Below are 26,064 nucleotides of genomic sequence, written 5' to 3'. Positions count from 1 at the left end.
CCTATTTATCTACTTGCACTTTCGAACTGCTAGGTTGCTACAATAGCTATGAGTTAATGCAAAGACTAAGATCAACATGGATCAAGGTTTTTGTGGGTTTTTATAGTAGGTAGAGGGACGCGGGTGGGGCTGTGGGTTAAACCACAGAGCCTAGGACTTGCTGATCAGAAGTTCAGCGGTTCAAATCCCCACGATGGGGTGAGCTCCCGTTGCTTGGTCCCTGCTCCTGCCAACCTAGCATTTCGAAAGCACGTCATGCTGGCCATATGACACGGAAGCCGTACGCTGGCTCCCTCGGCCAATAAAGCAACCCCGCAACCCCAGACCCGGCCACGACTGGACCTAATGGTCAGGGGTCCCTTTACCTTTACCTTATAGTAGCTAGAGCCTCCTCTCCCCATGTTACCAAGAGCCTTTTCTGGTAAATGTCTGAGGAGTTACTTGCGTGTGATGAATTTTTTTGTATTGAAAACTGGAAGACCAGTAGATATATTCCAGCTCTTCTTAAGAGACCCCATAAAACCAAAGGCACTCTTGGAACAAGCTTGGATTTATGCCTTGTGTTTTTTAATGTTCGCCTGAAATCTTCCTTTAAGGTTGTGTGAAAATGGCACATCTTCCTCTTAACTGGTTAGTTTAAACATAGATCTTTCTATTTAAAAGTTGTTTTTTTTTAGTGCTGCAAGTATCTTGAATGTTTTAGTGGTTGCTTGTATCTGTTTAGTTCTGCAGCATATTTTGTGAATTACGGTACAAATTCCATGTGTTTTATGGGAACATGTTGAAGGCTAAATCTTAGCCAGTCTATTTATAGCTGAGATGGGTGTACATTAACAAGCAGTCAGGCAAACAATAGCATGTTGCTATGCAGTGTGTCCTATTGACTTCTCTTTCAGAGAGAACCAGGTACAGTGACTTTTCTAGCATTGCCGGCTCTATATAACAGGTGGGCTAAAATTAGATATAGATATCAGGGAGGCTGAATGAATGTGGGGATGCTTGAGGAACTCATTCTTCGCAGATTCTGGTTTGAACTGATCTGATCTTCACCTGCCAGCGTAACGTAAAAGTTTAGTCATATTTTAAGCCAAATTTTTCAATAAAGTTTAGGTACAGTGGTACCTTAGGTTACGTTACCCTCGGGTAATGTAATTTCGAGTTATGAACGCGGCAAACCCGGAAGTGTATATTTCCGGGTTTCGCCATGCGCATATGCCCAGAAACAGTGCCTTCGGATATTGACTTTTCAGGGTAAGTATGGATCCCCGGGACAAATTAAGTTCATATCTGGAGGGTCCACTGTACTTGTTTGACATCCATTTTACCAATATGACATGGCAGCTGAGCTTGAAGTATAGAAAAGTCATTTTGCCCATGTGATTATTCTTGAGGGGATGCTCCATATCACCAGCTGCATCCCTGAGCCATACAAACATAATTTCATTTGTGTGCTACCTTTCCATAGTCCAAACCATGCTCAAGGGGCTTAAAACATGAAAGAAATACATTGTTAGCATCCATCTGTCTCGAGAGACAATGGAGTGTGCTTCCGGGGGTGAAGTCAAACTGCTGTGTTAGCAGCACCAAAGTGACCTTCCTGTATTGAGATCCTGGGCTGCGTAGACAACAAGAGCCCACCTCTCAGCCTCACTGATGTGGACCAAGGAGGCGTACAAGGTGCCATCCAACATCCTTACGGATCTCACTCCAGACTTGTGTAGGGTTCACTCCTTAGCCTTTTCTTCTCCTGAAGATATCCTGCAAGGCAACAGAGATTTAGGATCAGAGTTTTCCTCTCTTAGATGCGCTACCTTCCCAGGTTGATGAGCCCCATCTACCCCTCACTTCCCTCTAGATGGAAACCACCATCTTGATCATTGGACCAGCTGTTGCTCTCGTCTGCTCAATCTGCCGGAGCTTGTCTTTGCATGCAGAGGAATAAAAAAAGTAAAAATAAAATAAAATAGTGTGATGCAGGAAGAAAAAGGAATTGGAAGGGAGGAGATGGAAAGCAAGCTGATGCACTAGTTCTACTAGAATAGTTACGTAGTTCTGTCTTTGCAGATTCTGGCTGTCTTGGAGAGTAACCCTACCCTAAAAGTACACCCCTTGTCTTCCACTGCACAGTTCTTCCCACAGACAGCTGATACAATGGCAGTTGGAATCTTCCTGTTTATGTGCTGTGAATCGAAATTGTAGACGGTCTTTCAGCCTTGACAGTTCTCATGGCTGTTTATGATGAACATGAATGAAAACAACTCAAAACTAAAACAGAATCACCGTATTTTTCACTCTATAAGACACACTTTTCCCCTCCTAAAAAGTAAGGGAAAATGTGTGTGCGTCTTATGGAGCGAATGCAGGCTGCGCAGCTATCCCAGAAGCCAGAACAGCAAGAGGGATCTCTGCACAGCGATCCCTCTCGCTGTTCTGGCTTCTGGCTTAGCCGTGCAAAGCCTCTTCAGGGCAGCGGGATGAAGGCTCCCCCTGCCCTGAAGAGGCTTTGTGTGGCTATATGTGTGTGTCTGTATTCCACTTTCTTATACTTACACACACACACACACACACAGTCAGCATATGCAACAGAACATGTCTCTGGGATTCAGAATATTTTTTTTCTTGTTTTCCTCCTCCAAAAACTAGGTGCGTCTTATGGTCTGGTGCGTCTTATAGAGCGAAGAATATGGTAGTTGCAGCAGCAGTACGTGGAACTACCGTATTTTTCGCCCTATAGGACACACCGTCCCATAAGGTGCACCTAGTTTTTTTTTTGGGGGGGGGGGGAAATAAAGGGAAAGAAATAAAGGCCCAAGCTTCCCCCGATCCCAGCCCCCAAACAGGCAGCTCTCTGCAAGCCGTGGGAGCCCAGTGCTGGCTCCCGCTGCTTGCTGAGAGGTCCGCGAAGCCTGGACGCGCTAATCTCAGTGCGCGCAGGCTTTGGCATGCAGGCAACTCTCCGCAAGCTGCGGGAGCACTCCCGCTGCTTGCAGAGAGGTCCGCGAAGCCTGGAGAGCGAGAGGGGTCGGTGCGCACCGACCCTCTCGCTCTCCAGGCTTCAGCGAAAGCCTGCATTCGCCCCATAGGACGCACACACATTTCCCCTTCATTTTTGGAGGGGGAAAAGTGCACCCTATAGGGCGAAAAATACGGTATGTGTGTGCTGTTGCTACATCCTTCTCCCCCACCCTAGAAGTTCCACCTTCCGCTGCACCCCTGCACTTCAAGGCACTTTGGTTCAGTCTCTGGCTGGCCCCCATATTCCGTATTAAAGTGTTGCTTGAGAAGCCAAACAGAAAGTGGCAATTAATGATCTCAGAGCAGGTTAGACTATGAAACGCAATAAACAATGAAATGATGCTGCACATTAAGCAAACATTTCAAAACTACAATGAAAACCACATACATTTAATAGCACAGCAGATAAACACTTGGTTAATTTGCGGTTGGCCTCAACTGTATCAGACCTCCGAGAAGGCCTGAGCAGAGAGGTGTATCTTCAGTTGATACCACAAATAAGCAGTGTTGGCAACCAGTTGTACCTCAGAAGAGAGGCTATTCTACAGCCAGGACGGGGTGGCCAACACAGAAAAGGCAAGCAGTGTTATGCCTGAATTTTAGTGTCTAAACAAGAAGATCAGGTGAGCTTGCATGTATCTGTTGCTCGCATGTTCTGCTGCTTGCGTGAACAGCAATCTCTAAAAGACTGCTGCTTACTGCATTGCGTGAAGCGACTCTATTTTTACCATTCTCAAAAAGAGCTATTTATGAGCTGAAACTCACTTAGACACAAGCCCCTCAGAGAGCAGCACACAAAAGGGGTGATCTGAGTCAGCTGCTAACTACCAATCTAGTGACATCTGCAAGCTGGGATTTTTTTTTGTTTTTTGTTTTAAAAAAGTTAGGCTTGCTGTTTCAGTTTTCCACTTCTGACATCATTGGTTGTGTCTGCCAAAAGGCAAAGTGGAGAAAGATGTGAAATATACTACTCGAGATTGTAAAATGTCAGCTGTTGCTGAGAGGTGGCACGGTCACAGCTGGATGTAGATTGCTCACGGACAGTTTTCTGTTATGTCTGAGAGTCAGTGTGCTCAATGCAACTACGATGTGCAAGGCGCTTTAAATTGCTCCGTTGGCTGGCTGTTGCCACAACTCAGTGAGACATTTGGTGTATAGACGCTCCCCCTGCAGACTGGACGGTTTATATATTTGAAGCATTTTTACATCACACCTCAGTTGAAAAAGGCTCTTGGTTTGCAATGATCAGTAGTCAAACAGCCCCTTCCCTAAAAGTTGTGACACACAAGGAGAAAGGAATGGGGCTGGAGGAGGAAAGAAGCAATTTCAGGCACTAGTTCTTCAAGCAGGGATGGGGATCATGTGGCCCTTCAGATGTGCTTGAACTCCAGTTCCCATCAGCCCCTGGCAGGGATGATGGGAGCTTGAGTTCAGCAACATTTGGAAGTCATCCCTGGTTGAAACAGGAGCAGCTATCAGGGGGAGTGGTGTTTACCTGGCTTCCTGACATGGGTGTCATGCCAGGAGGAAGAAGAGGCAGGTTGTGGAGGTTGGTGTGGGCACCCCTTGTAGAGCCATTCTTGTAGGAGTAACGGAGACGACAGGAGGTTGAATGCAGGTGAGCTGTGCAGAAGCACGCTGGCAAGTACGCTCCAAGCAAGCTGCCGACTAGCTCTGCTGAGGTTCCTTTTATTAGCAGAAGTCAACAGTTGGAAACAGTAGTGAAACCACCCTGAACTCAACATATTTCCATCGAAGCACCTTTCCAGCATTAGCAAATACACGCGTCAGCAGGTGTTTCGCCAGAGTGGTGCATGCTCTGATTATCTCTCGCTTGGACTACTGCAGTGCGCTCTATGTGGGACTACCTTTGAAGGTGACCCGGAAACTACAACTAATCCAGAATGTGGCAGCTAGACTGGTAGCGGCTGCTGATACCATATAACACCGGTCTTGAAAGACCTACACCGGCTCCCAGTACATTTCCGAGCACAATTCAAAGTGTTGGTGCTGACCTTTAAAGCCCTAAACGGCCTTGGTCCAGTATACCTGAAGGAGCGTCTCCACCTCCATCGTTCTGCCCGGACACTGAGGTCCAACTCCGAGGGCCTTCTGGCGGTTCCCTTGCTGTGAGAAGCCAAGTTACAGGGAACCAGGTAGAGGGCCTTCTCGGTAGTGGCACCCGCCCTGTGGAACGCCCTCCCACCAGATGTCAAAGAGAAAATAACTACCATCTGAAGGCAGCCCTGTTTAGAGAAGCTTTTAATGTTGAATAGTTTATTATATTTTAGTGTTTTGTTGGAAGCCGCCCAGAGTGGCTGGGGAAACCCAGCCAGATGGGCAGGGTATAAATAATAAATTATTATTATTATTCCCCTGAAAGTTTTCCCCGATATTTGATTACGTCTGCGTCCCTGGTCATGCTTCAGCCAAGCATTATGTCTAACAAACAAATTGTGAGAGGACAAAAAGTCAGGGGGGAAACCCCGTTTTCTAGCCAAGAAGATCAGGGAATGCAGGTGTAACGCTCCTGGGCATACTGTTGCATGTCTGGTGCGAGGTTTACCTTCGCAAAGCGTTACCTCCACACATTCTGGCACTCTCAACCATGCATTTGTACCACGGCGTCCTTCCCACCTCCTCACCCCTCTCTCACTTTCCAAGCTTCAGTTACTTCCATACTTAGAAGGCCTTCTCTACTGGCTGCTTCTGGGCTTAAAGGGTCTCAGCTGAGTTGAAGCTTATTTCTGCAATTCTTGATCTTGGTCTCTTAATAGCTGCTTCAGTTTTCCTCCTGATAGAATATTTTTCTATATACTTGGCTTTGATTGGAAACAAACCAGATGTGTGGCACACTTAATTCTCATGCCTCTAAATAATCTAATATGCAGCCAAAATATGTAACAAGCCATTTAAAAGGCACAGGAGTCGGTTTTTACTGTCGCACGCACAATCTGCAATTTGGTTGTGTGGTTCTTAATCGGCAGCATCTGTACTTTCCATTTTTACATCAACGTTCTTATCTTGATGGGATGTGCCACCAAAGTGCCAGATTGTACACTGTTAAGTGCAGTTATCATAAATGCAGGGAATGCTGGTTTGCAGCAGAGGAAGTTTCCTATTGGAGCGGGAATCATGGATGTCAATGAACATTACGCAATAATGGTGTTAACTTTAGCTTATCACTTGAGCTAGGCAACCTTGGCAGATGACTTACTGTGCTAACCTTTGATGACAGCCCTGATTGTAAACATTTAGGGTACCGCTTAGCAAAATGATGAGTAACTAGTGTTGAAATTCGAGGGAACTGGTTGGGTCAAAACTATACTGTTAAGACACGGTAGTTTACCAAAGCACTTCGTTCCTTTAACAGACCTTTCACTAGAGCAGGCTTGCAGAATTTGAGATCCAGCAACTTGAATGTAGCCCTCTACCAAAGTATTGCAGAATGCCGAGTGCTTGACACACTTTTGTATCCTTAAGTGGGCTACAAAATCAGGTTTATGGCACTGTTGCTTACATAGGCTGGTGGGCTGCATTTAAGTCATTGGGTCACAAGTAGCCTAAGCCTGCCCTCAAGCAGTGTTTTCCAAACTTGAGTCTCCAGCTGTTTTTGGACTACAATTCCCACCACCCCTAGCTAGCAGGACCAGTGGTCAGGGATGATGGGAATTGTAGATGGGAATTCCAGTATCAGCTGGGAAATACTGCTCTGGAGCTTTGATGTCTTTATTTGAACATGCACTTATTAAGAACCCGGAAGATCCTGCTGCATCAGGCCAATGGCTTATCAGTGCCCAGCATCCTGTTCTCACAGAGAAATAATTTTTATTACATTTTCCACCCCCCCCCCCAATTACATTATAACATACTGTATTTTTCTCTCTATAGGACGCACTGGACCTTAGGGCGCACCTTGTTTTAGAGGGGGAGAACAAGAAAAAAATTCTCCCCCTCTGCTCAGCGCCCCCTCAGTGAAGCGGCAGGAGAAACAGAGCCCCTTCCATTTCTCCTGCCGCTTCGCTGAAGGGGCACTGCACAAAGAGGGGGATAATATTTTTCTTGTTCTCCCCCTCTAAAACAAGGTGTGTTCTGTGCATTCAACTGTTCTGCCCCCCGAGCTTGTGGGGCTGGCGGTGGGGGGAAGCACTGCTTTCCCCCACCGCCAGCCTCAAAGATCCCTGAAGCCTTCAGAGCGCAGCGCGAGTTCCTGCTGTGCTCTGCAGGCTTCGGGTTCCTTTTGCTGAAGCCGGGAGAGCAAGACTCTCCTGGCTTCAGCAAAAGGAACCTGAAGCCTCCAGAACACAGTGGGAACTTGCGCTGTGCTCCGAAGGTTTCAGGCGGCTATCCCTGAAGCCTGGAGAGCAAGAGGGATTGGTGTGCACCGACCCCTCTTGCTCTCTAGGCTTCAGTGAAAGCAACGCGTAGCCTCCGGAGCGTGGAGGGAGCGCTCCCTCTGCCCTTTGGAGGCTTCGCATTGCTTTTGCTTAAGCCAAGGAGCCTGCGTTCACTGCATAGGACGCACACACATTTCCCCTTCATTTTTGGAGGGGAAAATGTGTGTCCTATAGAGCGAAAAATACGGTATATCATAATTCACCAATCCCAAATTGTCCCTTCCCTTCCCTCCCCCACCTGGACTTCCCTCAACCTCCTTTTCTAGTTTGTTTTCACGCATTATCAAATCCTGCTAATTTGCTTTCCATTCATTTTTTTATATTTAATCTTACAATTTATATAAATTTTGTTATTTGTAAATGTTTACTCAAAACCTACTAAAGAGTCCAATTCTTTGCATTGTTTCTGTAGATCAGCCAAAAATGGTTCCCAATCTTCTTTAAATGATTTTTTTGGTCCTGATTTCATAGTCTGTCAGTTAGTTTTGCCATTTCGGCACATTCTGTAAGTTTTTCGTTGGTATTTTATTGCTTTGCTATTTTCCTTTTTTAGGATTGAACTGTAACCTGACGGCAGATGTGGCGAAGAAGGAAAAGGGCCATCCCATCAGGGTTTACTTTGTTTCTTCCGGAGAAGCAGTGGGCCAGATCACAGAGCAGTTCCAGCTGTCCTATATGCAGCAGAAGTGCAAACAGTACCTAGCCTATGTGAAGGTCAGTCCATTTCCCCTATATCATTTATCAGTTGAACCTTCTTGTCCTTGCAGTTGTTGGATCAAGTTAGTCTGCATGTGGTAATTCATTTAACCAGGGCCGGTCCTACCGTTGGGGATGGCAGAAAAGCGATGGAGGACAGAACTGTTTATGACACAAAGCTTGCCCCATCACTCCTAAGCTAGCCTGCAATGAAGGAGTCTGTCAATGCCACCAGTATAGGAAATAAGATTCAACCCTGGTCAGCATGGAATATGTGAGGGGGAGCGTTAATGCAGGCAGCAAAATGTCCTTGGCCCTCATCACTAAAATGTTTCCAGCTACCTGGGAGTAAGCCCTACTAAACTTGCTGGACACACTTCCAAATAGGATTGACTGCGTTGTAAAAGGGCCTCTTTTTTAATGGAAAGACTTGGGGCGTTTTATATATGGTTATTGAATGCATACAACAAATGTTGGAAAGAAAGAGTGTCTCCAGCTGATGCTCCACCCTGAGGAAAGACGTCCAGATCTCCCCTGAAAATGTAGAATTAGCAGAAGAAAAAATGTCTGGGTTTCCTGCAACAACCAAGTAACAATTGGTTCATTTCCGTATAGCAAATGCATTATCTCGAAAGACCCTGAACTAGTCCCTTTTCCCACGTCTGTAAATAGATACTTGTCTCTGCCGTGGCGTTGGTTATTCTTGCTGCTTTCCTTTCTCATGTACACTGGCTGTAATTTGCTTAGCTTTATTTGTAATAAGACTCCAACGCACAATTGTTTGACTCCAGTAAGGATGACATTGCAAAACAGCTAATTCTGTCAGGAAGCTGCTCTTGTCCCTAGAGGAGAATCCATCGACTCACTTATCAGCATTCCCCCCCCCCCCCCAATTTTGGTAGAGACCACCCACGTCTGTCCTAATAAGCTTCTTTGCATATGGAACATTACTGTTCCAGAAAACTTTAAGCAGGCCTGCAAATATGCATGACTTGGTATTCCTCTTTGGTATTGTTATGAGTTTGAGGAGTGGCATTAAGCCGTGTGCCAGATCCCTCTAATCCCTGGATCCAGCAAGTGTTAAAAGCTAATCAAGCCTTATAATTCCTAGCCTAGCCAAGCTAGTTTCCTGGGGGATTAAGGAGCTCAGTGGGAGACAGCAAAGGGTTGGAGCCCCCTCCCTCAATAGACAAAGCCAGAGTTGAAGGCAGAGTTTGCAGTGATGGTGAGCTGGAGAGTCAGAGCAACATTTGATTTCCCTTTGAATCCAAGTCTGTGGCTATGGGAGAAACAAGACCCTTTTGGCTTGTTGATGCTGTGAATCCTTCCATCGTAGGCTCAGGTTGTATATATGTGTAACTAAACTGTACATCGCGAAGACAGCATAATCTCCAATTGCCTCATTCCCAAAGGAAACACGAACTCTGAGTAAGCGCTTGGAACCTGTAGAATCTTGCACTGCTTGGAGATTGGGGTGTTGTGTAACTGCAACAATACAGTGGTGCCACACAAGACGAAAAGAATCCGTTCCGCGATTCTCTTCGTCTAGCGGTTTTTTCGTCTTGCGAAGCAAGCCCATTGACAGCTTAGCGGATTAGCGCTACAGCGGTCTAGCGGCTTCTAGCGATCATCTGTTAAGAGGCTTATCAGCGGACCAGCTGTTAAGCGGCTTAGCGGCTTAGGAAAAGGGGGGAAAGCGGAAAAAACCCACGGGGACTCGCAAGATTTTTTCGTCTTGCGAAGCAACCCCATAGGGAAATTTGTTTTGTGAAGCGCCTCCAAAACAGAAAACCCTTTCATCTAGCGGGTTTTCCGTCTTGCGAGGCGTTCGTCTTGCGGGGCACCACTGTGTTGTTTTCAATTATAGTTCCTTGCTCATCTACTATGTGCATCAGTGGAGTTTGCTTTGATCAGAAGCATTCCTGGACTGTAGGTCGGTTCATCTAAATGTCTTAACAAATCGTATTTCCTGCTTGTTCTTGTTGTAGACGTATTTCCTTGTTAGGAAAACTCTCAATAGGAAGAGCGTGTCCCTCAAAAAACCTTTTTGTACCATTACCATTTTTTCCTAGCTAATTATTTTGAGTGTGATCTGCTTCAAGGAGATGAACAATTGCCTGATGAAGTCTGTTGGGAATTGCAGCTGCTTAGATAATTGAAGTCAAAAAGGGCAATATTCAATGTTATTTTGGAGAAGGGAGAGAGATGGGAAGCTGTACAGTAGAAGTGCAGCTTTCTAGATATTTGTGGGACTCCAGCTCCCATCAGCCCTAGCCAGCATGGCCAATGGCCAGGAATGATGGGGGATTGTAGTCCAGGTTCCCTACCCTGTCCATTCAGAGTGCTGATTTTAATTTCCTAGCTCCACAAATTGCAGGAATGTTCATTTGCTTGTACAGTGAAGGATGGGAAGTGATAGGAACGAAGGTCCTGGACAGCCTGTGCTCCACTGGGAGGAAGCAGTATTGACTGTTTAATGTTTGAAATATGAAAGAGCCTTGAAAACAGAAGAAGGCTGGGTGAAGAGGTCATGATTACTTAGGAGATATATATGGTAAAGAGGTCAGGGAGAGAAACATTGCTCAATTAACTGCCACAAACAGTTCGGTGCCCTGTAATGTGTCGTAAGAGATTGTCTTCATAATTTTACATGTTTTCCAAAACCTCATCTACTCTTTTTGTTGTAACATGGTCAACACGAAATAGCCTTCTTTTAAAAATAGCCTTTTATTTATTTCTGCTGTGACTTATTCTAATATACGTACCTTACTTTCCCTTTCTAAAAATATGCATTTGGACCACATACAGCCAACAGCGTAGATCATAATGGAAAAGATTATGCGGATTGTGCTCTTAAAACAACAGACTGTGCCCAAAGGGCCGCGAATGAGCTTCTGGTCATTCACTGTGAATTTTTCAGGCCACTTTACTCTTTGGGGAGATAGCTTCCTGTTTTGGTAAGACTGTTTACGCTGAGGAGAAGGGGTTGAAAACCTGGCTTGTGTGCTTTGGCTTGCATGGGAATCAGCCAATAAGTGGAGTTAATGTTATCAGTCCCCAGTCCTGGCTTAGTGTGAAAAGGCCCCTGCCAAAATGTACTCATTTCCTTGAAGCATTTTGCCCCTCTCTTAAGAAAGAAATGCTTCTGGAGTAGGGTTTAGAATCAATGCCCTCAGGCTTAAAATCCAAGAGACATGGCACAAAAGGAAAAGGTATGGGGAAGAGAGGAGGGGATGGAAATGCAAAATCTTATAGCAACCAGCTGAAGTGGATACATTCAGAGCTCAGTACAGCTTATTGCTCAAGAGAGCGGATGCTTCTTTCTCTGTTCCCTGTACCCTGATGGAATGGAAAAATTAGTTGCTGATCAGGGCAATAGGAAATTGAACTAGTAGATTTTAGGCAGTTAGAAACAATATATATCACTACCTTTCTTAAGTTAACATTTTCCACCAATGTTATTCTGTTAGCATCTGCTGGACAGTTCCTCATGCAATTGAGTTATCACTGGGAGAGAAGTTTCAAGCGGTATTCCACTACCACTAACTGCCTTAGCAAACAAACACTCCATCGAGTTTTCCCATTGCTTCTCCACAGTTTCCGCAGTAAAAACTCTGTTTTCTCAGCTTCCACCTAAAGCCAGATGTTAGAGATGAGTGAGCAATATTACAAATGCATTGCAGTTTCAAAATACACCATGTTTCATTTCTTAAATATACAATGTGCTAATACATTCTGATGAAACAGGATATTGTTAAATTAAATGGGCCATGTATATTTTATAATGCAAGATCCTTTAATGTTTATTGGCTTAATTCTTTTCCTAGTTAATGGGATTTCGCAATCTGCAACAGCACTCCCAAGCCACAGAGCTTTTGTAATATTTCTGCTTTAGGGTGGCTGCAGGAATTTCATTTCCAGAAAGACCCTTGATCATGAGCTTTCCATTTCCTAATGTTTTTATTATTTGGGTGTGCCATTGCTTAGTCTATTAAAAGGGACACACCTCTTATCTATCTATGCATGTTTATTTATTTTTTATTGGAGAATATCAAACATCAATTTAAATTTTTGGGAGAAAAACAGGGATCAGTTTTAGAAAACAGGAACTGAGTCATTTGTTTTAATAATCTGATTCTGCTTTTCTTTAGTAGTAACCCTGCCTTTGTTGATTCACTTGTTTATTACTAAAGGAAATTAGAAAAATATATAGTTTTGATTCCTATGTGTTTGGAATCTTGGCCATTCACAGAAGATCATAGGATTTCTGTTGGGATAGCTGCTGCTTAAGCAGATGTGTCTGGATATAATAGAGGAATGGAGAACTGTGGCCAGCCTGATGTTTCACTCCAGTTCCCATCAGTCCCAGCTAGCATAGCCAGTTGTCAGGGATGATGGAATCTGTAGTCCAACAACACCTGAAAGGGGACACAGACTCTCAGTTCATGAGGCAGATCACATGGTGCTTTGTTGGGAAGAGGTTGCACATTGTACATTTGTGATGCCGAAAACTTGAGCATCTCAACATGGAGGTTATAATCTGAGCCTAGAGTTTGGTTTAGTGAGCTACTATCAGCAGTAGGAGCTTTGACCTCAGAACTCTCTTCAGAATTGGGGTATACAGCACCAACCCCTGGAGCTGGCAGATAATATGAAGCCTGTGGATTGGCTAGGTCTGATATAAATGCTGGGAGCTTGGCCAACAGAGCAGTACCTTCTGCACGCTGCTGTTTAGATTCCAGCGTCCTCATCACTAGCTGCTGGAATTCATGATGTCCAGGTCGAGAGTCAGGTACAGCTGCCATTCATCCTGTGCTGGTGCTGGCGCAAAGATCTGCCCAGGGCAAATAAATATGTGGCTGTCCTTTTTGAACGATCATTCTGAGAGTACAGTTGGGCTCTTTTGGCATGATATCTGTTGCATAGTTAAACCTCCAACCATGATTCCACAAATGTTTATTGGGGCAAGCTAGTTGTACTGGTGTGCTAGGCTAGTTGTGCATGTAACTAGCATCACTCCTTTGAACCTCCTTTGAACCTCTGACTCTGGCCAGCATCTGTTGGCAGTTGCAGACGAAAGACAAAGGATTAACTGCAACACCACACACAGGTGTGTTTATGATTTTTCATGCCCAGTTGGCTTTGAGGGACACTTTGTCTTGTGCAGCCAACAAACTGGGTTGCGGGTACACAAGAAAAGTTCTTGTGCATTTTGGGTAGAGGTGTTAAGTAACACAGGGATTGCCCAGATTCACTGCTCGACAGCATCTTGCAATGTGTTTGCCCAGCATGTGGATTCAAATGTGTCAGGTAAGATGGGGCTATCTCCCCACTTAAAAGGAATGGGTCTCCTTCAAGAGGCCTCCCCTAGGTATATCTACACCATGGAAGCTCTTGGGTGCACTGATTAGAGTCCACCGCAGACTCTGCGCCGCAAGTGGTCATGCCACAATACACTTGTTAGTTTTTGAGGTGTTGCAGGACTCTTTCATGTGTCACATTTCAGCAAATGTTCCTGGTAGCCATGTCTGATAAAGCTCTTGTGGCATTTGATGCCCAGTTGTTAACTTTTGAAGATTAAAAATGCCATGGCATGCTGCTGGTCATTAAGAGAGAGAAGGAATAGATAATATTATCTCTGCACAGGGGCCATGTTGCGACATGGTTATGTGTACATTTCACTAAAAACAATAGGAATTGTATCTTTGGGTTTGTGTTCCTGTCTTTATCTGGGCACTGTATATTTTCCAAGCACTAATGCCTTTTTTGATATATGCGGCTAACCTTCCTCTTACCAGACTGTTGCCCTTCTGCGTTCTTGTCTTTAAACGCTAGAGCCTTCTTGTTAGCCCAAAGTGTTTAAAAATCATTTCACAAAACATTTTCCTAAGTTATTGTATTATTTTAAGTTGGCACTAATACCTCTCCTCCTTCCAAGGCATCCAGCTCAGTAGCAAGATACAACAGCTGCTTCTTTCTTTCCCTGCTTGCCCCGGAGAGTTAACTTCAGAGGGATTTGGAAATTATTTTGAAAAGCGTTCGGCTTTCTTCCAACAATTGCATTGTTTCACGCACGTGCTTCCCCCCCCACTTCCCCATGCGGTTAGGAGCAGCAGTTACAAGGCTTGTTTTCTTAGGAGGGAAAGCACAGGAGGCTTATTGTGATATCGGCTTACTTGCAAATGTCTACGTTGAGTATGGGGGAGCAGGCAAACACCCAGACATGGTGAAAGTCTGGAATGCAGCATCAGTTTCTCCTGCAAAGCAAACAACATTGACCTGGAGGGTGCCCGTCCCCCATTATTTCCAGCAAGCTCAGGCTTGTTTCTCCTTTTGCTAGCTACATTGCAATGGCAATGTGTTCTCCAAAGTCCTGCTCAAGGATCTAAGGCAGAGATCGGGAACTTGTGGCCCTTCAGATGATGATGGACTACAGCTCCCATCAGCCCCAACCAGCATGGTCAGTGATGATGGGAGTTGAGCCTAGCAACAGCTGGAGGACTAGCAAGTTCTCCATCCCTGATCTGTCTTCATTAATATCCACCTAGCCTTCTCATGCTCATGGGAGGAGCCACCATCTTCTGGCTGTTCAAAGCCTTCTTCTGTGAGCTCTAGAATGGTCAGCTGACCATTAGCAGTCTATTAGGCACAAATCACGTTAAGCATAAGATCCTCATGACACACTGCAGTAGCATTTCTTTTAGAAGGTATATAGCAAGGCGCGCTAAAAATTCGGGGGAAATGAATTCAGCAGAATATATGGAAATGGAGCAGAATAATTATTGCGGTTTCAGAAGTTGGGGACAAAGGAGCCTTTATGTCTGTCAGTGTTTGTGTGGCTGTGGCTTGACTCTTATTTTTCTGTGGCTTGGCTTCAGGCGTCTGAGATAAAGTTGCTCAGCCCTGGTGAAACCCAAATGTGAAAGCAATTGAAAGCAGTGGAGAAAGCTGAACTGGGTCTTAATATATTTATTTTAAGTGTTGTATTTGAGACACGTTCTACTCATAACCCTAAAAGTTGTACACCGAAGCCATTGGGAGTGCATCAGAATTGTTTCACAGTGACTCTGGATTGAAAGAGGAAAATGGTGCCCTCCTTTGTGCAGTCGTAGATATCCCTCATCCTTCTCATCCTTTAGCAATCGCAAGGCTAGCGTAGTGATGATGATAAACTTCTCGTTCGATCCCTGTGCTTATTACAGATGAAGTATGCAGCTTGTGTCCAGCCAAAGGGAGAGCCAGCAGAGCTAGTAACTGCTATCAATCATTTCTTGTTGCTGCTCAAAAGCCAGGCCCCCGGAACAGCTTCTGCTTAACGCAGTCTGCAATTAAATCAGACACAGCGTTTATGTCTTCCAGGTACTTTTATCTTTATGGTTTGGCAGGATGTCTTAAACAGCCCCATGATGCCTTAACATTAACTGCCTACTTGAGGTGATGGATATATGTTGCTGCTAAACTCAACCCAAACATAGTTCTAAATATCGGCACCATATGACAGGCATCTAGAATGGCTTGATCATCTGTGGTCGCCTCCTAACATTGCCTAGGTGGATCTGCAGCAGCATGTTGTTGTTGTTGTTGTTTAGTCCTTTAGTCGTGTCTGACTCTTCGTGACCCCATGGACCAGAGCACGCCAGGCACTCCTGTCTTCCACTGCCTCCCGCAGTTTGGTCAAACTCACGCTGGTAGCTTCGAAAACACTGTCCCACCATCTCGTCCTCTGCCGTCCCTTTCTCCTTGTGCCCTCCATCTTTCCCAACGTCAGGGTCTTTTCCAGGGAGTCTTCTCTTCTCATGAGGTGGCCAAAGTATTGGAGCTTCAGCTTTAGGATCTGTCCTTCCAGTGAGCACTCAGGGCTGATTTCCTTCAGAATGGAGAGGTTTGATCTTCTTGCAGACCATGGGACTCTCAAGAGTCTCCTCCAGCACCATAATTCAAAAGCATCAATTCTTCGGCGATCAGCCTTCTTTATGGTCCAGCTCTCACTTCCGTACATCACTACTGGGAAAACCATAGCTTTAACTATATGGACCTTTGTTGGCAAGGTGATGTCTCTGCTTTTTAAGATGCTGTCTAGGTTTGTCATTGCTTTCCTCCCAAAAAGCAGGCGTCTTTTAATTTTGTGACTGCTGTCACCATCTGTAGTGATCATGGAGCCCAAGAAAGTAAAATCTTTCACTGCCTCCATTTCTTCCCCTTCTATTTGCCAGGAGTTGATGGGCCCAGTGGCCATGATCATAGCTCTTGCCTTTTCTTAGCTCTGCTTCTGATGGTGCAAATAGTCATAGGTGGTCTGAAGTGGTGGACCCTTGGAGTGGTAACAAGCCGACCATGTTCTTGTGGCATTCACAAAGTAAAACAGTTCATAAGTAGGGGTGCATCCTCTTTGAAGGTACACCCGCTCCTTCCTCACACCAATTCTTCTTTTGGTCATAGTAATGCAGGAGTGCAGAAGTGGATGTGTCTTGCTTGGTGTTTGTTAAACTCGCCCCCCCCCCCCCAAATCTGCCCAAATTCCTAACTGGAAATATTCATGTTGCTGACAACCTTAGGAGGCAACCTGAACATACTGTTGCATCCCAGTACTAATGAACACAAAGACTAAATCTCACCATCTAAAACCACCTGGTGAATTGCACTTAGAACAACGCAGCTAATTAACTTGCTGAGGCACCTGGCAGTGACTGCTGTGGGTGAAGTTTGTTAGGAAGGAATTGTTTTCAAGTGCAGGGTTGAATCATAGAATCATAGAATTATAGAGTTGGAAGAGACCACAAGGGCCATCGAGTCCAACCCCCTGCCAAGCAGGAAACACCATCAGAGCACTCCTGACATATGGTTGTCAAGCCTCTGCTTAAAGACCTCAAACTGACCAGGAAAATTAAAACTTTTGTGGTGTTTTTTTTTGCCAGCTTGATCTGCTGAAATGGGCAATAGCGTAAAAATAAGCCTTAGCACCTGGCTGATGCTTGCATATTAAAGACAGAGTTACAGAGATCAGTTTAAAAGTTGGCAGCCCTCAGCATGCCATGTTTGCTTCTAGTGGGGTGGTTCATCTAGGTCAGGGAGGTCCAATGTATGACCTGAGGGCTGCATGTGGCCTTTGAAGCCCTTTTGGGGGGGCCCTCATGAAAAGGCATTGTGTAGCCTGTGGATTCCATGTCAAAGTACTATTGCGTCCCACTTGCTATGAAAAGTTGAACCGCCCTGATCTAGGTTATTCCTGAGCATAGCCATGTCATTGTAAGTTGACCCTGTTAAATGGGCACATATTTGTTCCTAGAAATAATATTTGACATAAACTTTGCGTTGTGTCAATGTTGTGTGTCTCTTCCATTCACAGAGAAGTAAGAATGCTTGGTGGCCTCATAAAAGTTAGCACTAGACTGAAATTCTCTGGTTAGAACTTTCACCGCAAAGCGTGGGAGAAGTGGGGGAATTAAAACAAAGGAGGACAGAGCTGTTGGAACAAGAGAGAAGTTGCCCTTGAACCTTCATATTGATTTTGCCCCTTCCCTCTCATGCCTCTCTTATGAATGAGATGGTAAACCGAGGGAGGGCATTTTCGTTCAGTCCAAGTAGCTTTCCCAGTCTCGATGTGTTTTGCCTTTACCCCCTTCTGCCACTAGTCTTCGCAAATAGCTTGGACTTAAAAGGCAATTATTTTGTTAGGCAATCAGTCTTATCTCCAAGGAATACAAATGTAAGGAGCTTTGCATGCTGTCTGCCAGGTTATGCTGGAATTGGGATGCCGGCTACATGCCCGGTAAAGGGCAAGGTCCATTTGGCTGGCATTGCACATTTGGAAACTATGTGTCTGCACGTGTGAGGGAGAGAGGGGAAAGTATTTAGTGGCGGTGACAGATCTACAATTTAGTGAGCATCTGTTCTCCCGACCCAGTTGGCTTGTGATGTCCTTATCTGTTTCCTCAAGGTAAAGAGTGTCACAGGCTGCATTGAGGCTGGGATTCAAATTGTCACTGAAACTGAAAATGGTCCGCAAAAATGATGCGTGGCAGCGTTTTTCAATTTTCTGACTTTGCTATAATAACTTCCCAGAAGAACTCTGAGTAAAAGACACCCATTTCCATTTTACTTTGGGAATTTATATTTTTATTTCCATTTAAAACATTTCTTATCCATGCTTCATTGCAAATGCAATTCCAGGAAGGTTTACAGATCTCTATGCATTCATTTAAAAAACCAGGCAGATAAATGACAATCAGGCAATAATATAATCTGTGCTTTTTTCCTTTAAAAAATTTTTTAGGGGTACTCTCATTTTCCTACTCATATTGAAATACTGCACCTTAATGAGGCCAAACTTAGATTCACAAAATGTTTAGGGGTATGTGTCCCCCTGCATCCCCCCAGAAAAAATGCACTGGATATAATGCACACGAGGACTTCGATGCTCCCTAACTGGAGCTGTAAATTTAAATCGTATTTTTCACTCTATAAGACGCACCCGGGCATAAGACGCACCTAGTTTTAGAGGAGGAGAATAAGAAAAAAAAAAATTCTCTCTCTCTCAGTGCAGCGCCCCTTCAGCGAAGCGGCAGGAGAAATGGAGCCCCTTCCGTTTCTTCTCCCGCTTCGCTGAAGGGGCGCTGCGCAGAGAGGGAAAGCTGCGCAGCACCTCTCCAGCAAAGCGAAGCCAGGAGAGCAAGAGGGATCGGTGTGCATTGATCCCTCTTCCTCTCCTGTCTTCAGCAAAAGCAACACAAAGCCTCCGGAGCACAGCGGGTGCTCCCACTGCGCTCCGGAGGCTTTGGGCGGCTATCCCTGAAGCCAGGAGAGCAAGAGGGGTTGGTTGCTTCAGCAAAAGCAAGGGATAGCCGCCCCCGCTGTGCTCCGGAGGCTTCGTGTTGCTTTCACTGAAGCCATGGAGCCTGCATTCGCTCCATAAGACGCACACACATTTCCCCTTACTTTTTAGGAGGGGAAAAGTGCGTCTTATAGAGCGGAAAATACAGTACATATATAATCTGGCTGCCAATTTCTACCAAATCTTAGCTGCATGTCAATGCATTCGTTATCACTTGTTGTTGTTGTGTTGTTGTTTAGTCGTTTAGTCGTGTCCGACTCTTCGTGACCCCATGGACCAGAGAACACCAGGCACCTCTGTCCTCTACTGCCTCCCGCAGTTTGGTCAAACTCATGCTGGTAGCCTCGAAAACACTATCCAACCACCTCGTCCTCTGTCGTCCCCTTCTCCTTGTGCCCTCAATCTTTCCCAACATCAGGGTCTTCTCCAGGGAGTCTTCTCTTCTCATGAGGTGGCCAAAGTACTGGAGCCTCAGCTTCACAATCTGTCCTTCCAGTGAGCACTCAGGGTTGATTTCCTTCAGTATGGAGAGGTTTGATCTTCTTGCAGTCCATGGGACTCTCAAGAGTCTCACTTAGTGGCGCTAAATAAAGGACACTTTTATGGATGTGTGCTTCTCTTAGAATTGCACTTCTACATTTAGACATTCAGCATTGGCAGAGCTGAGCTGATGATATTGTGATTTTGGTGAGCAGTTCTTTTAGCAAACGATTCTTGGCAGATTTGCATAAAGGGAGGCGGGGAGGGTTTAAAGTTACCAGCATTCTGGTGTCCATTTGTGCATTCATGCACAGTCACCAATACCAAGACTATTGCAGTGTTTCAGATCATGGAGATCCCAGAGGCGAGTGGGGGAAGCTGATCTATTGCATTCTTCCCCTGGAATCTTACAAATGCAGTGTGTAAGACCAAAGACCCGGAGCTGCTTTGCCAAAAATGACGACTGTAGCAAGGATCAGCCCAGTGATTTGGGGCTAAGGCTTATATCCTTTGAATTTGTTTATTTCGTTCTCCCAGAAATACATCATGTTTTTGCTCTGCTTCAAAAATGGATAGGGGTGATCTTCCTTTCTTCTTCTTTTTTGAGATTTATTTAGACAAATGTGCTATTTTGGTGAATAGTGTACGTCTTTGCTATCCGGATCTGTGTGAAGAACGTGCTGGGAGTCCATTGTACCGAATGTCCTTCCTAGATGAGGCTGAGTGGCTGTAAAACTGTTAACTAAACAAACACAGCATTTTCCATCTCCTCACTCGGGTGTGAAGAGTTCATCTCTCCCCCTGGATGCCGGCTAGCCAAGAATGACTGTGCAGTCAGAGTGTGAAGCTGGACTCCTTCCCTCTATCAGTGTTTCAGAAAAGGGGGGGAGCTGTTTTTCTGTGTTAGAATATTTTAATTTGTGCAAATTGCATAAACATGAGAACCTTGGAATTTACACAAATGGAGAATGACATCTTAACTACATAGGTTTTGGGCTGCTTAGGTTAGGCGTTTCTTCAGTCTCTTTAGCTTGTCTTCACGGTCAATATTATCCCATTTTACTCTGAGTAAAACTTCGTTGAATACCACCTATATGGTGGCAGAACATGTTGAGTTTTGAACAGGGCATGTGAGGGAACAATATTGGCTTCCCCATGTGCCAAACTTGTCTTGGCTCCATTTTTTAAAATGTGCCATTTTGTTTTTGTGAATTGGCTCACAAATTTCTAGATAGATCACTTTTTGTGCTATATAACACGAATGTTTCTCAGCTTACCTGCCCCCTTCTCTTGGCAGCCAAATTACAGTGGACGCTGGGGTTGTGAACGTGATCCGTGTGGGATGCATGTTCGCAACCCGCAGCGTTCACAACCTGCAGCGGTGTGTCTGCACACGTGCGGGTTGCGATTCAGCGCTTCTGTGCATGCACAAAGCGCAATTTAGCTCTTTTGTGCATGCGCGACTGCTGAAACCCGGAAGTAACCCATTCTGGTACTTCCCGGTTTCGGTGGTCCGTAACCCAAAAAAAGTAACCTGAAGTGTCTGTAACCCGAGGTATGACTATACTCCTTTAGAGCTCACTGAATTTGGGTTGACTAGGCCAAATTGTAAGGCTTTTTCCCTCCCTCCCTTATATATCTATAGACTATGCAGGGGGAGCAAACATGGTGCCTCGCATGTGGTTATTAGACTAAAATTTCCTTTAGCCCCAACCAGCATTGCCAGTGGTCAGGGATAATGGCAGTTGTTGTCTAGCAGTACAGTGGTGCCTCGCAAGACGAAAATAATCCGTTCCGCGAGTCTCTTCGTCTAGCGGTTTTTTCGTCTTGCGAAGCAACCCTATTAGTGGCTTAGCGGCTTAGCGCTATTAGCGGTTTAGCGGCTTAGCGGCTATTAAAGGCTTAGCGGCTTAGTGGCTTAGAAAAAGGGGGGGGGGGAGTGAAAAAAATCGCAAGACTCGCAAGACGTTTTCGTCTTGCGAAGCAAGCCCACAGGGAAATTCGTCTTGCGAAGCGCATCGAAAAATGGAAAACCCTTTCGTCTAGCGGGTTTTTCGTCTTGCGAGGCATTCGTCTTGCGGGGCACCACTGTAAATTGGTTGTTCTTAGACTAAACAGTCTTATATAACCTCTGAGACTAAAGCATCCAAGAGAGAGGTTGGATGGCCATCTGCCATGGATGCTTTAGGTGAGATTTCTGCAATGCAGGAGGATGGGATCTTTCCCAACTCTACATTTCTATGATTCCACGTTTATGTGACTTTCAATGTTCCTTAAGAGAACCAATGACATTCCCGTCTTTCTGAAATCTTTGTAAAATACTAAATGGCAGCAATTAGAGCGTCATGGGGGGAGAGTCAGCACTCCTGTCAGTCTTTCTAGTTTTTGGAGGAGATTCTAAGTTATTTCCTTGCAAATTTATGACTTGGCTCGAGAAGTTTAGAACTCGTAACTCTGGTGGAGATTTCATGGTGATTGCCTCATAGCATAACAGTGTAGTAAAGTTATTTTTATGAATAGTGGGAGGTTTAGGATTGGGCTTTACAACATTAATATGGCACCTTTGAGTGTGCATTTTTATTTCCTGGCCTCGATACTTAATAAATGGCTCAACATTCAAGCATGGTCCGTATATAGAGTAGGATTTATCAAGTTTATCCTGCAGCATGTGTGCCTTTTTTCAATGTAAAGTTGATGTGTTGAATTCTAAATACTCCAAAGACTGACCCTCCACATTTATATTTAAAAGTTTTACAAAGAAAACTATGAGTGAAGAAGAAGTAGAATAAAATTACATACAGGTCTAAAACACGAGAACATACTGTTTTCTCCCCAAACAAGCCAATATTGATTTAGGAATTTACCTTGCTGGAAGTGTACCCATTGGTCTGTGGTCCTGTGGTTGCTTCCATAATAGTACCTTACCTACTATGTTTGAAAAGAAACATTTTCCTTTCTTTAGGCCATTCATAGCACATCATGTAAATTACAGGTTTGGCAACAATCGTCGTATGTGGTTCTCCTCATTGTGGGCAATAGTTTCTGCCTATATCTTGTAATACTTGTGGGATTGAAGCTTTGCCAAAAACAACGCATACATGTATGGCAGGAAGACATGAGAGAGAAATTTATATGAATATTTCTCTCTCCCACCCCCACCCGCCTTCTAGGGTTAGCTACGTGGTGGTCATTGAGAAGAATTGTCTGTGTTGGAATTTACAAGCAAAACTAGCCAATGTTTAGCAGACATGTCGCATTGGTGCTCTTTTAGGGAGGTATTTATGGAGGCATGTTTATTTAGAAAATGTTAATTCCTCCTTTATTCTCAAGATGACTTACCATCATCTTATAAAGCACAGCAATAAATAATGAAAACAAACTAAAATATATCTAATTGTCTTCTGAGTAGAAAGTTTGATATAACTTGATTATGACTTGCTTGTTTTGAAAGAAAAACACATGGGTCTTTTGGGGTAAAACAAACATCAAGAACATCAAGTTATGTTTGTTTTGAGCCAGTCCAGATATTTTCTTTTTCATCTGCAAAAGTATTCTGGCATCTCAGAGTCACTCCCAATACATGATGAACAGACTGTGTGCGTGTGTGTCTCTCCTGAAGGATATAAACTTCCTTTATTAGGCAAATTTTTGTCCGACAGGCAAGCTGGCCTGTGTCTGGAGGCCCAGTGCCAGTTATAAGGCAGAGACCACAGGATTAGCTTTTCAGTGTCAATTATGTTCTCTTCAAGCCAATGCAATCCTATTTCTTGGGACAACAAAATAGAGTTATAAAAGCAGATTCAAAACAAGATGAGTCTTTTTAAAGCGGAAGCTGCATCTGGGTCCATATCATTCCAGTTTTGATATGCCCACCTACCCACTCGCTTTACAATAGAATGGGCTTTCTTGATTCAATGATTAAACCCAGTATTCAACTCGGAAAGAATCAACCTGCTTTAAAGCCTCAGTGACAGCCTCCCCACCTGAAACTAGGACAGTGTTTCTCAAACATGGGTTTGTTGTTGTTGGACTACAATTTCCATCATCCCTAGGGATCAGGACCAGTGGTCAGGGATGATGGGAGTTGTAGTCCAACAAGTGCCGGAGAACCAAGTTTGAGAGACATTGCTCTAGGGGATAAACTGAACGTTGTGCTGTTGTGATAGTTCCATCAATGCATTTCTGCTTGGAAGATGGAACAGTTCTTCATCACCTTTCCCCTGCACACTGTTCTCGGGCTTCTCCAGACAATCCCAAAACTGTGAGGAACTGGGGGGGGGGGAGGAGAAAGCCCCAGTGGGGCATGTTGCATTGACTGGTGGCCAAAGGAAAAATTCAATGTCTCTCTCAGTGGCTTTTAGACAGTGTCTGTGTGGAGCTTTGTGGTTCATCAAGAGAGTCATTTTTCCTCACTGAAAAGATCAGCAATTGCAGAAAAAAGGTCCATGCAAGAGAGCATGCCTTCCATTTCTGAGTATTCCTTGACTAAATGATGTATTCTGGGCCCCCCTATTAGTTCACATTGGCCAGGGGTCTGCCCCCATGAGCCTGGCCTGTGCCCTGCAAGATAAGAGTGTACAATGTGCAGACCCGCAACAGTCTCTTGCTGAGTTAATGTTTCCCCGAAGTTAAAATGTTTGAAGTGCACTGGTCTGGCTAAATATCACAGTTGTCTCACAGTTGCCAATATAATATTCATTCATTCATTCATGTCATCGTTATAATTATCATGATAGGTAGCGTAAGAAGCAAACGCCGGCTATTTTAGAAAAGTACTGTCACCTTTTCTATGTTACTACCTGACTACTTTACTCGCTGAAATGAGTGTTCCACTCCCTCATTCTTCAATCTCTGTGAAAAAAAATTAAAATACCAGAGTTGAGAGAAACTGTTAAACATATGTAGGGTGGCTTCTCTCTGCAGCTTGGTTTTAGTGGTTTTCCTGTTTATGATAGTGTGAGAATACAACGGGGTCTGGTGATCCCAGGCAACAGTGCACACATGCAAACAGCCTGCTTTTCCTGTCCAAAACTGCCTTCAATGATATTTTTCTTTTTTTCTGTGTATGTTTGAGAGAGTGAGCAGAGTATATAAGCAGGAAATGCTAGGGGCACCTCCCGCAGGAGAAAAAAGGGCTTTCTTTTCTATTATTAAATAGAAAACAATTGGTTCGTAAAAGGATGTGGTCACTGGTAGTATTTCAAGCAGTGAGTTCTTAGTAGTCTGCCAATTCCATAGGGAACTGTGCATTTTATGCTTGTGGTTTGTTTTGGACAATGAGCAGGTGAACTCCAGGTTAGGGTTGCTTTTATTTCTTTTGTCCTGCTGTCCCAGTAGAAACCATACCAAAAAAGGAGAGTGGGGAGAGGGCATGAGGATGACGAACCCATCCCATGTTGGACTCCTGCTCTCACCGGCATCAGCTAGCAAGGTCAGGGATCATGGGAGCTGGAGTCCAGCAACAACTTTTGGGCCTGAACGAAAAGGACCTGAAACTTCACAGCAATTGCATAGCATAGATTGAAAGACCTGGGGGAAATAAGGCCTTCACATTATGAAAAGTGATGTCAACATAGGCACCAGTCAAGAGCTCCCCTGCAGTGGTGAGAGCATCTGGCAGTTGATATGCCACTAGTGAGTAAATGGCTCATCAAAGACAGGGTCCTCTGGCAAGTGGAGGACATGGGTCCACTCCCTGATACATCCTGTGTGGGGCCACAGGCACTGGAGTCAGCCTCCCCTAACCCCCAAGCAGACACATCTGCTGCCAGACTCTGCTGGTTGCTCTGCAGACATATTGAGTAATCTAGAGAGCCCTGGGGAGGGATTCCCACAGCTGGAAACGTCATTACCTGGAATAATAATAATATTTTTTATTTATACCCCGCCCTCCCCAGCCAAGGCCGGGCTCAGGGCGGTTAACAAGCAATAATAAAAGCAAGTTGAATAAATACAACTTAAAAACAAGATTAAAGTAAAGGTAAAGGTAAAGGCACCCCTGCCCGTACGGGCCAGTCTTGCCAGACTCTGGGGTTGTGCGCTCATCTCACTCTATAGGCCAGGGGCCAGCGCTGTCCGAAGACACTTCCAGGTCACGTGGCCAGCGTGACATCGCTGCTCTGGTGAGCCAGAGCCGCACACGGAAACGCCGTTTACCTTCCCGCTAGAAAGCGGTCCCTATTTATCTACTTGCACCCGAGGGTGCTTTCGAACTGCTAGGTTGGCAGGCGCTGGGACCGAAAGACGGGAGCGCACCCCGCCGCGGGGATTCGAACCGCCGACCTTTCGATCGGCAAGCCCTAGGCGCTGAGGCTTTTACCCACAGCGCCACCCGCGTCCCAAAAAAAACAAAAACAAAACAAGATTAAAATACAACAATTAAAATATTGAAACATTCCAATATTAAAATGCAGCCTCATCACAGGGGGAGAAAGGAAAAAGAACAAAGAAAGAGGGGGAGGGAATCAAATTGGCTCCAAGCCAAAGGCCAGGTGGAACAACTCTGTCTTACAGGCCCTGTGGAAAGAAATCAGATCCTGCAGGGCCCGGGTCTCATGAGACAGAGCGTTCCACCAGTGTTGAAAAAGCCCTGGCTCTGGTTGAAGCTAATCTAACTTCCTTAGGGCCCAGGACCATTAGGATGTT

The 26,064-nt window shown here is 44.9% G+C and overlaps 1 protein-coding gene across 1 annotated transcript in view; it reads left to right on the top strand.

Moving 5' to 3' along the window:
- The window catches only part of ITGA9 (integrin subunit alpha 9), a 228,183-nt gene that overhangs the window by 75,335 nt on the left and 126,784 nt on the right, over positions 1 to 26,064 (top strand). Inside the window, exon 15 of the mRNA XM_081931017.1 lies at positions 7,966 to 8,126. Within this exon, the coding sequence (XP_081787143.1) occupies positions 7,966 to 8,126 (161 nt within the window). The remainder of the gene's footprint in view (positions 1 to 7,965; positions 8,127 to 26,064) is intronic.

The sequence above is a fragment of the Podarcis melisellensis genome (genome assembly GCF_964234715.1).
Source record: "Podarcis melisellensis genome assembly, chromosome: 12".
Lineage (NCBI taxonomy): Eukaryota > Metazoa > Chordata > Lepidosauria > Squamata > Lacertidae > Podarcis > Podarcis melisellensis.
The sequence above is the reverse complement of the archived record's forward strand: the minus strand, read 5'-3'. Positions and strand labels throughout refer to the sequence as shown.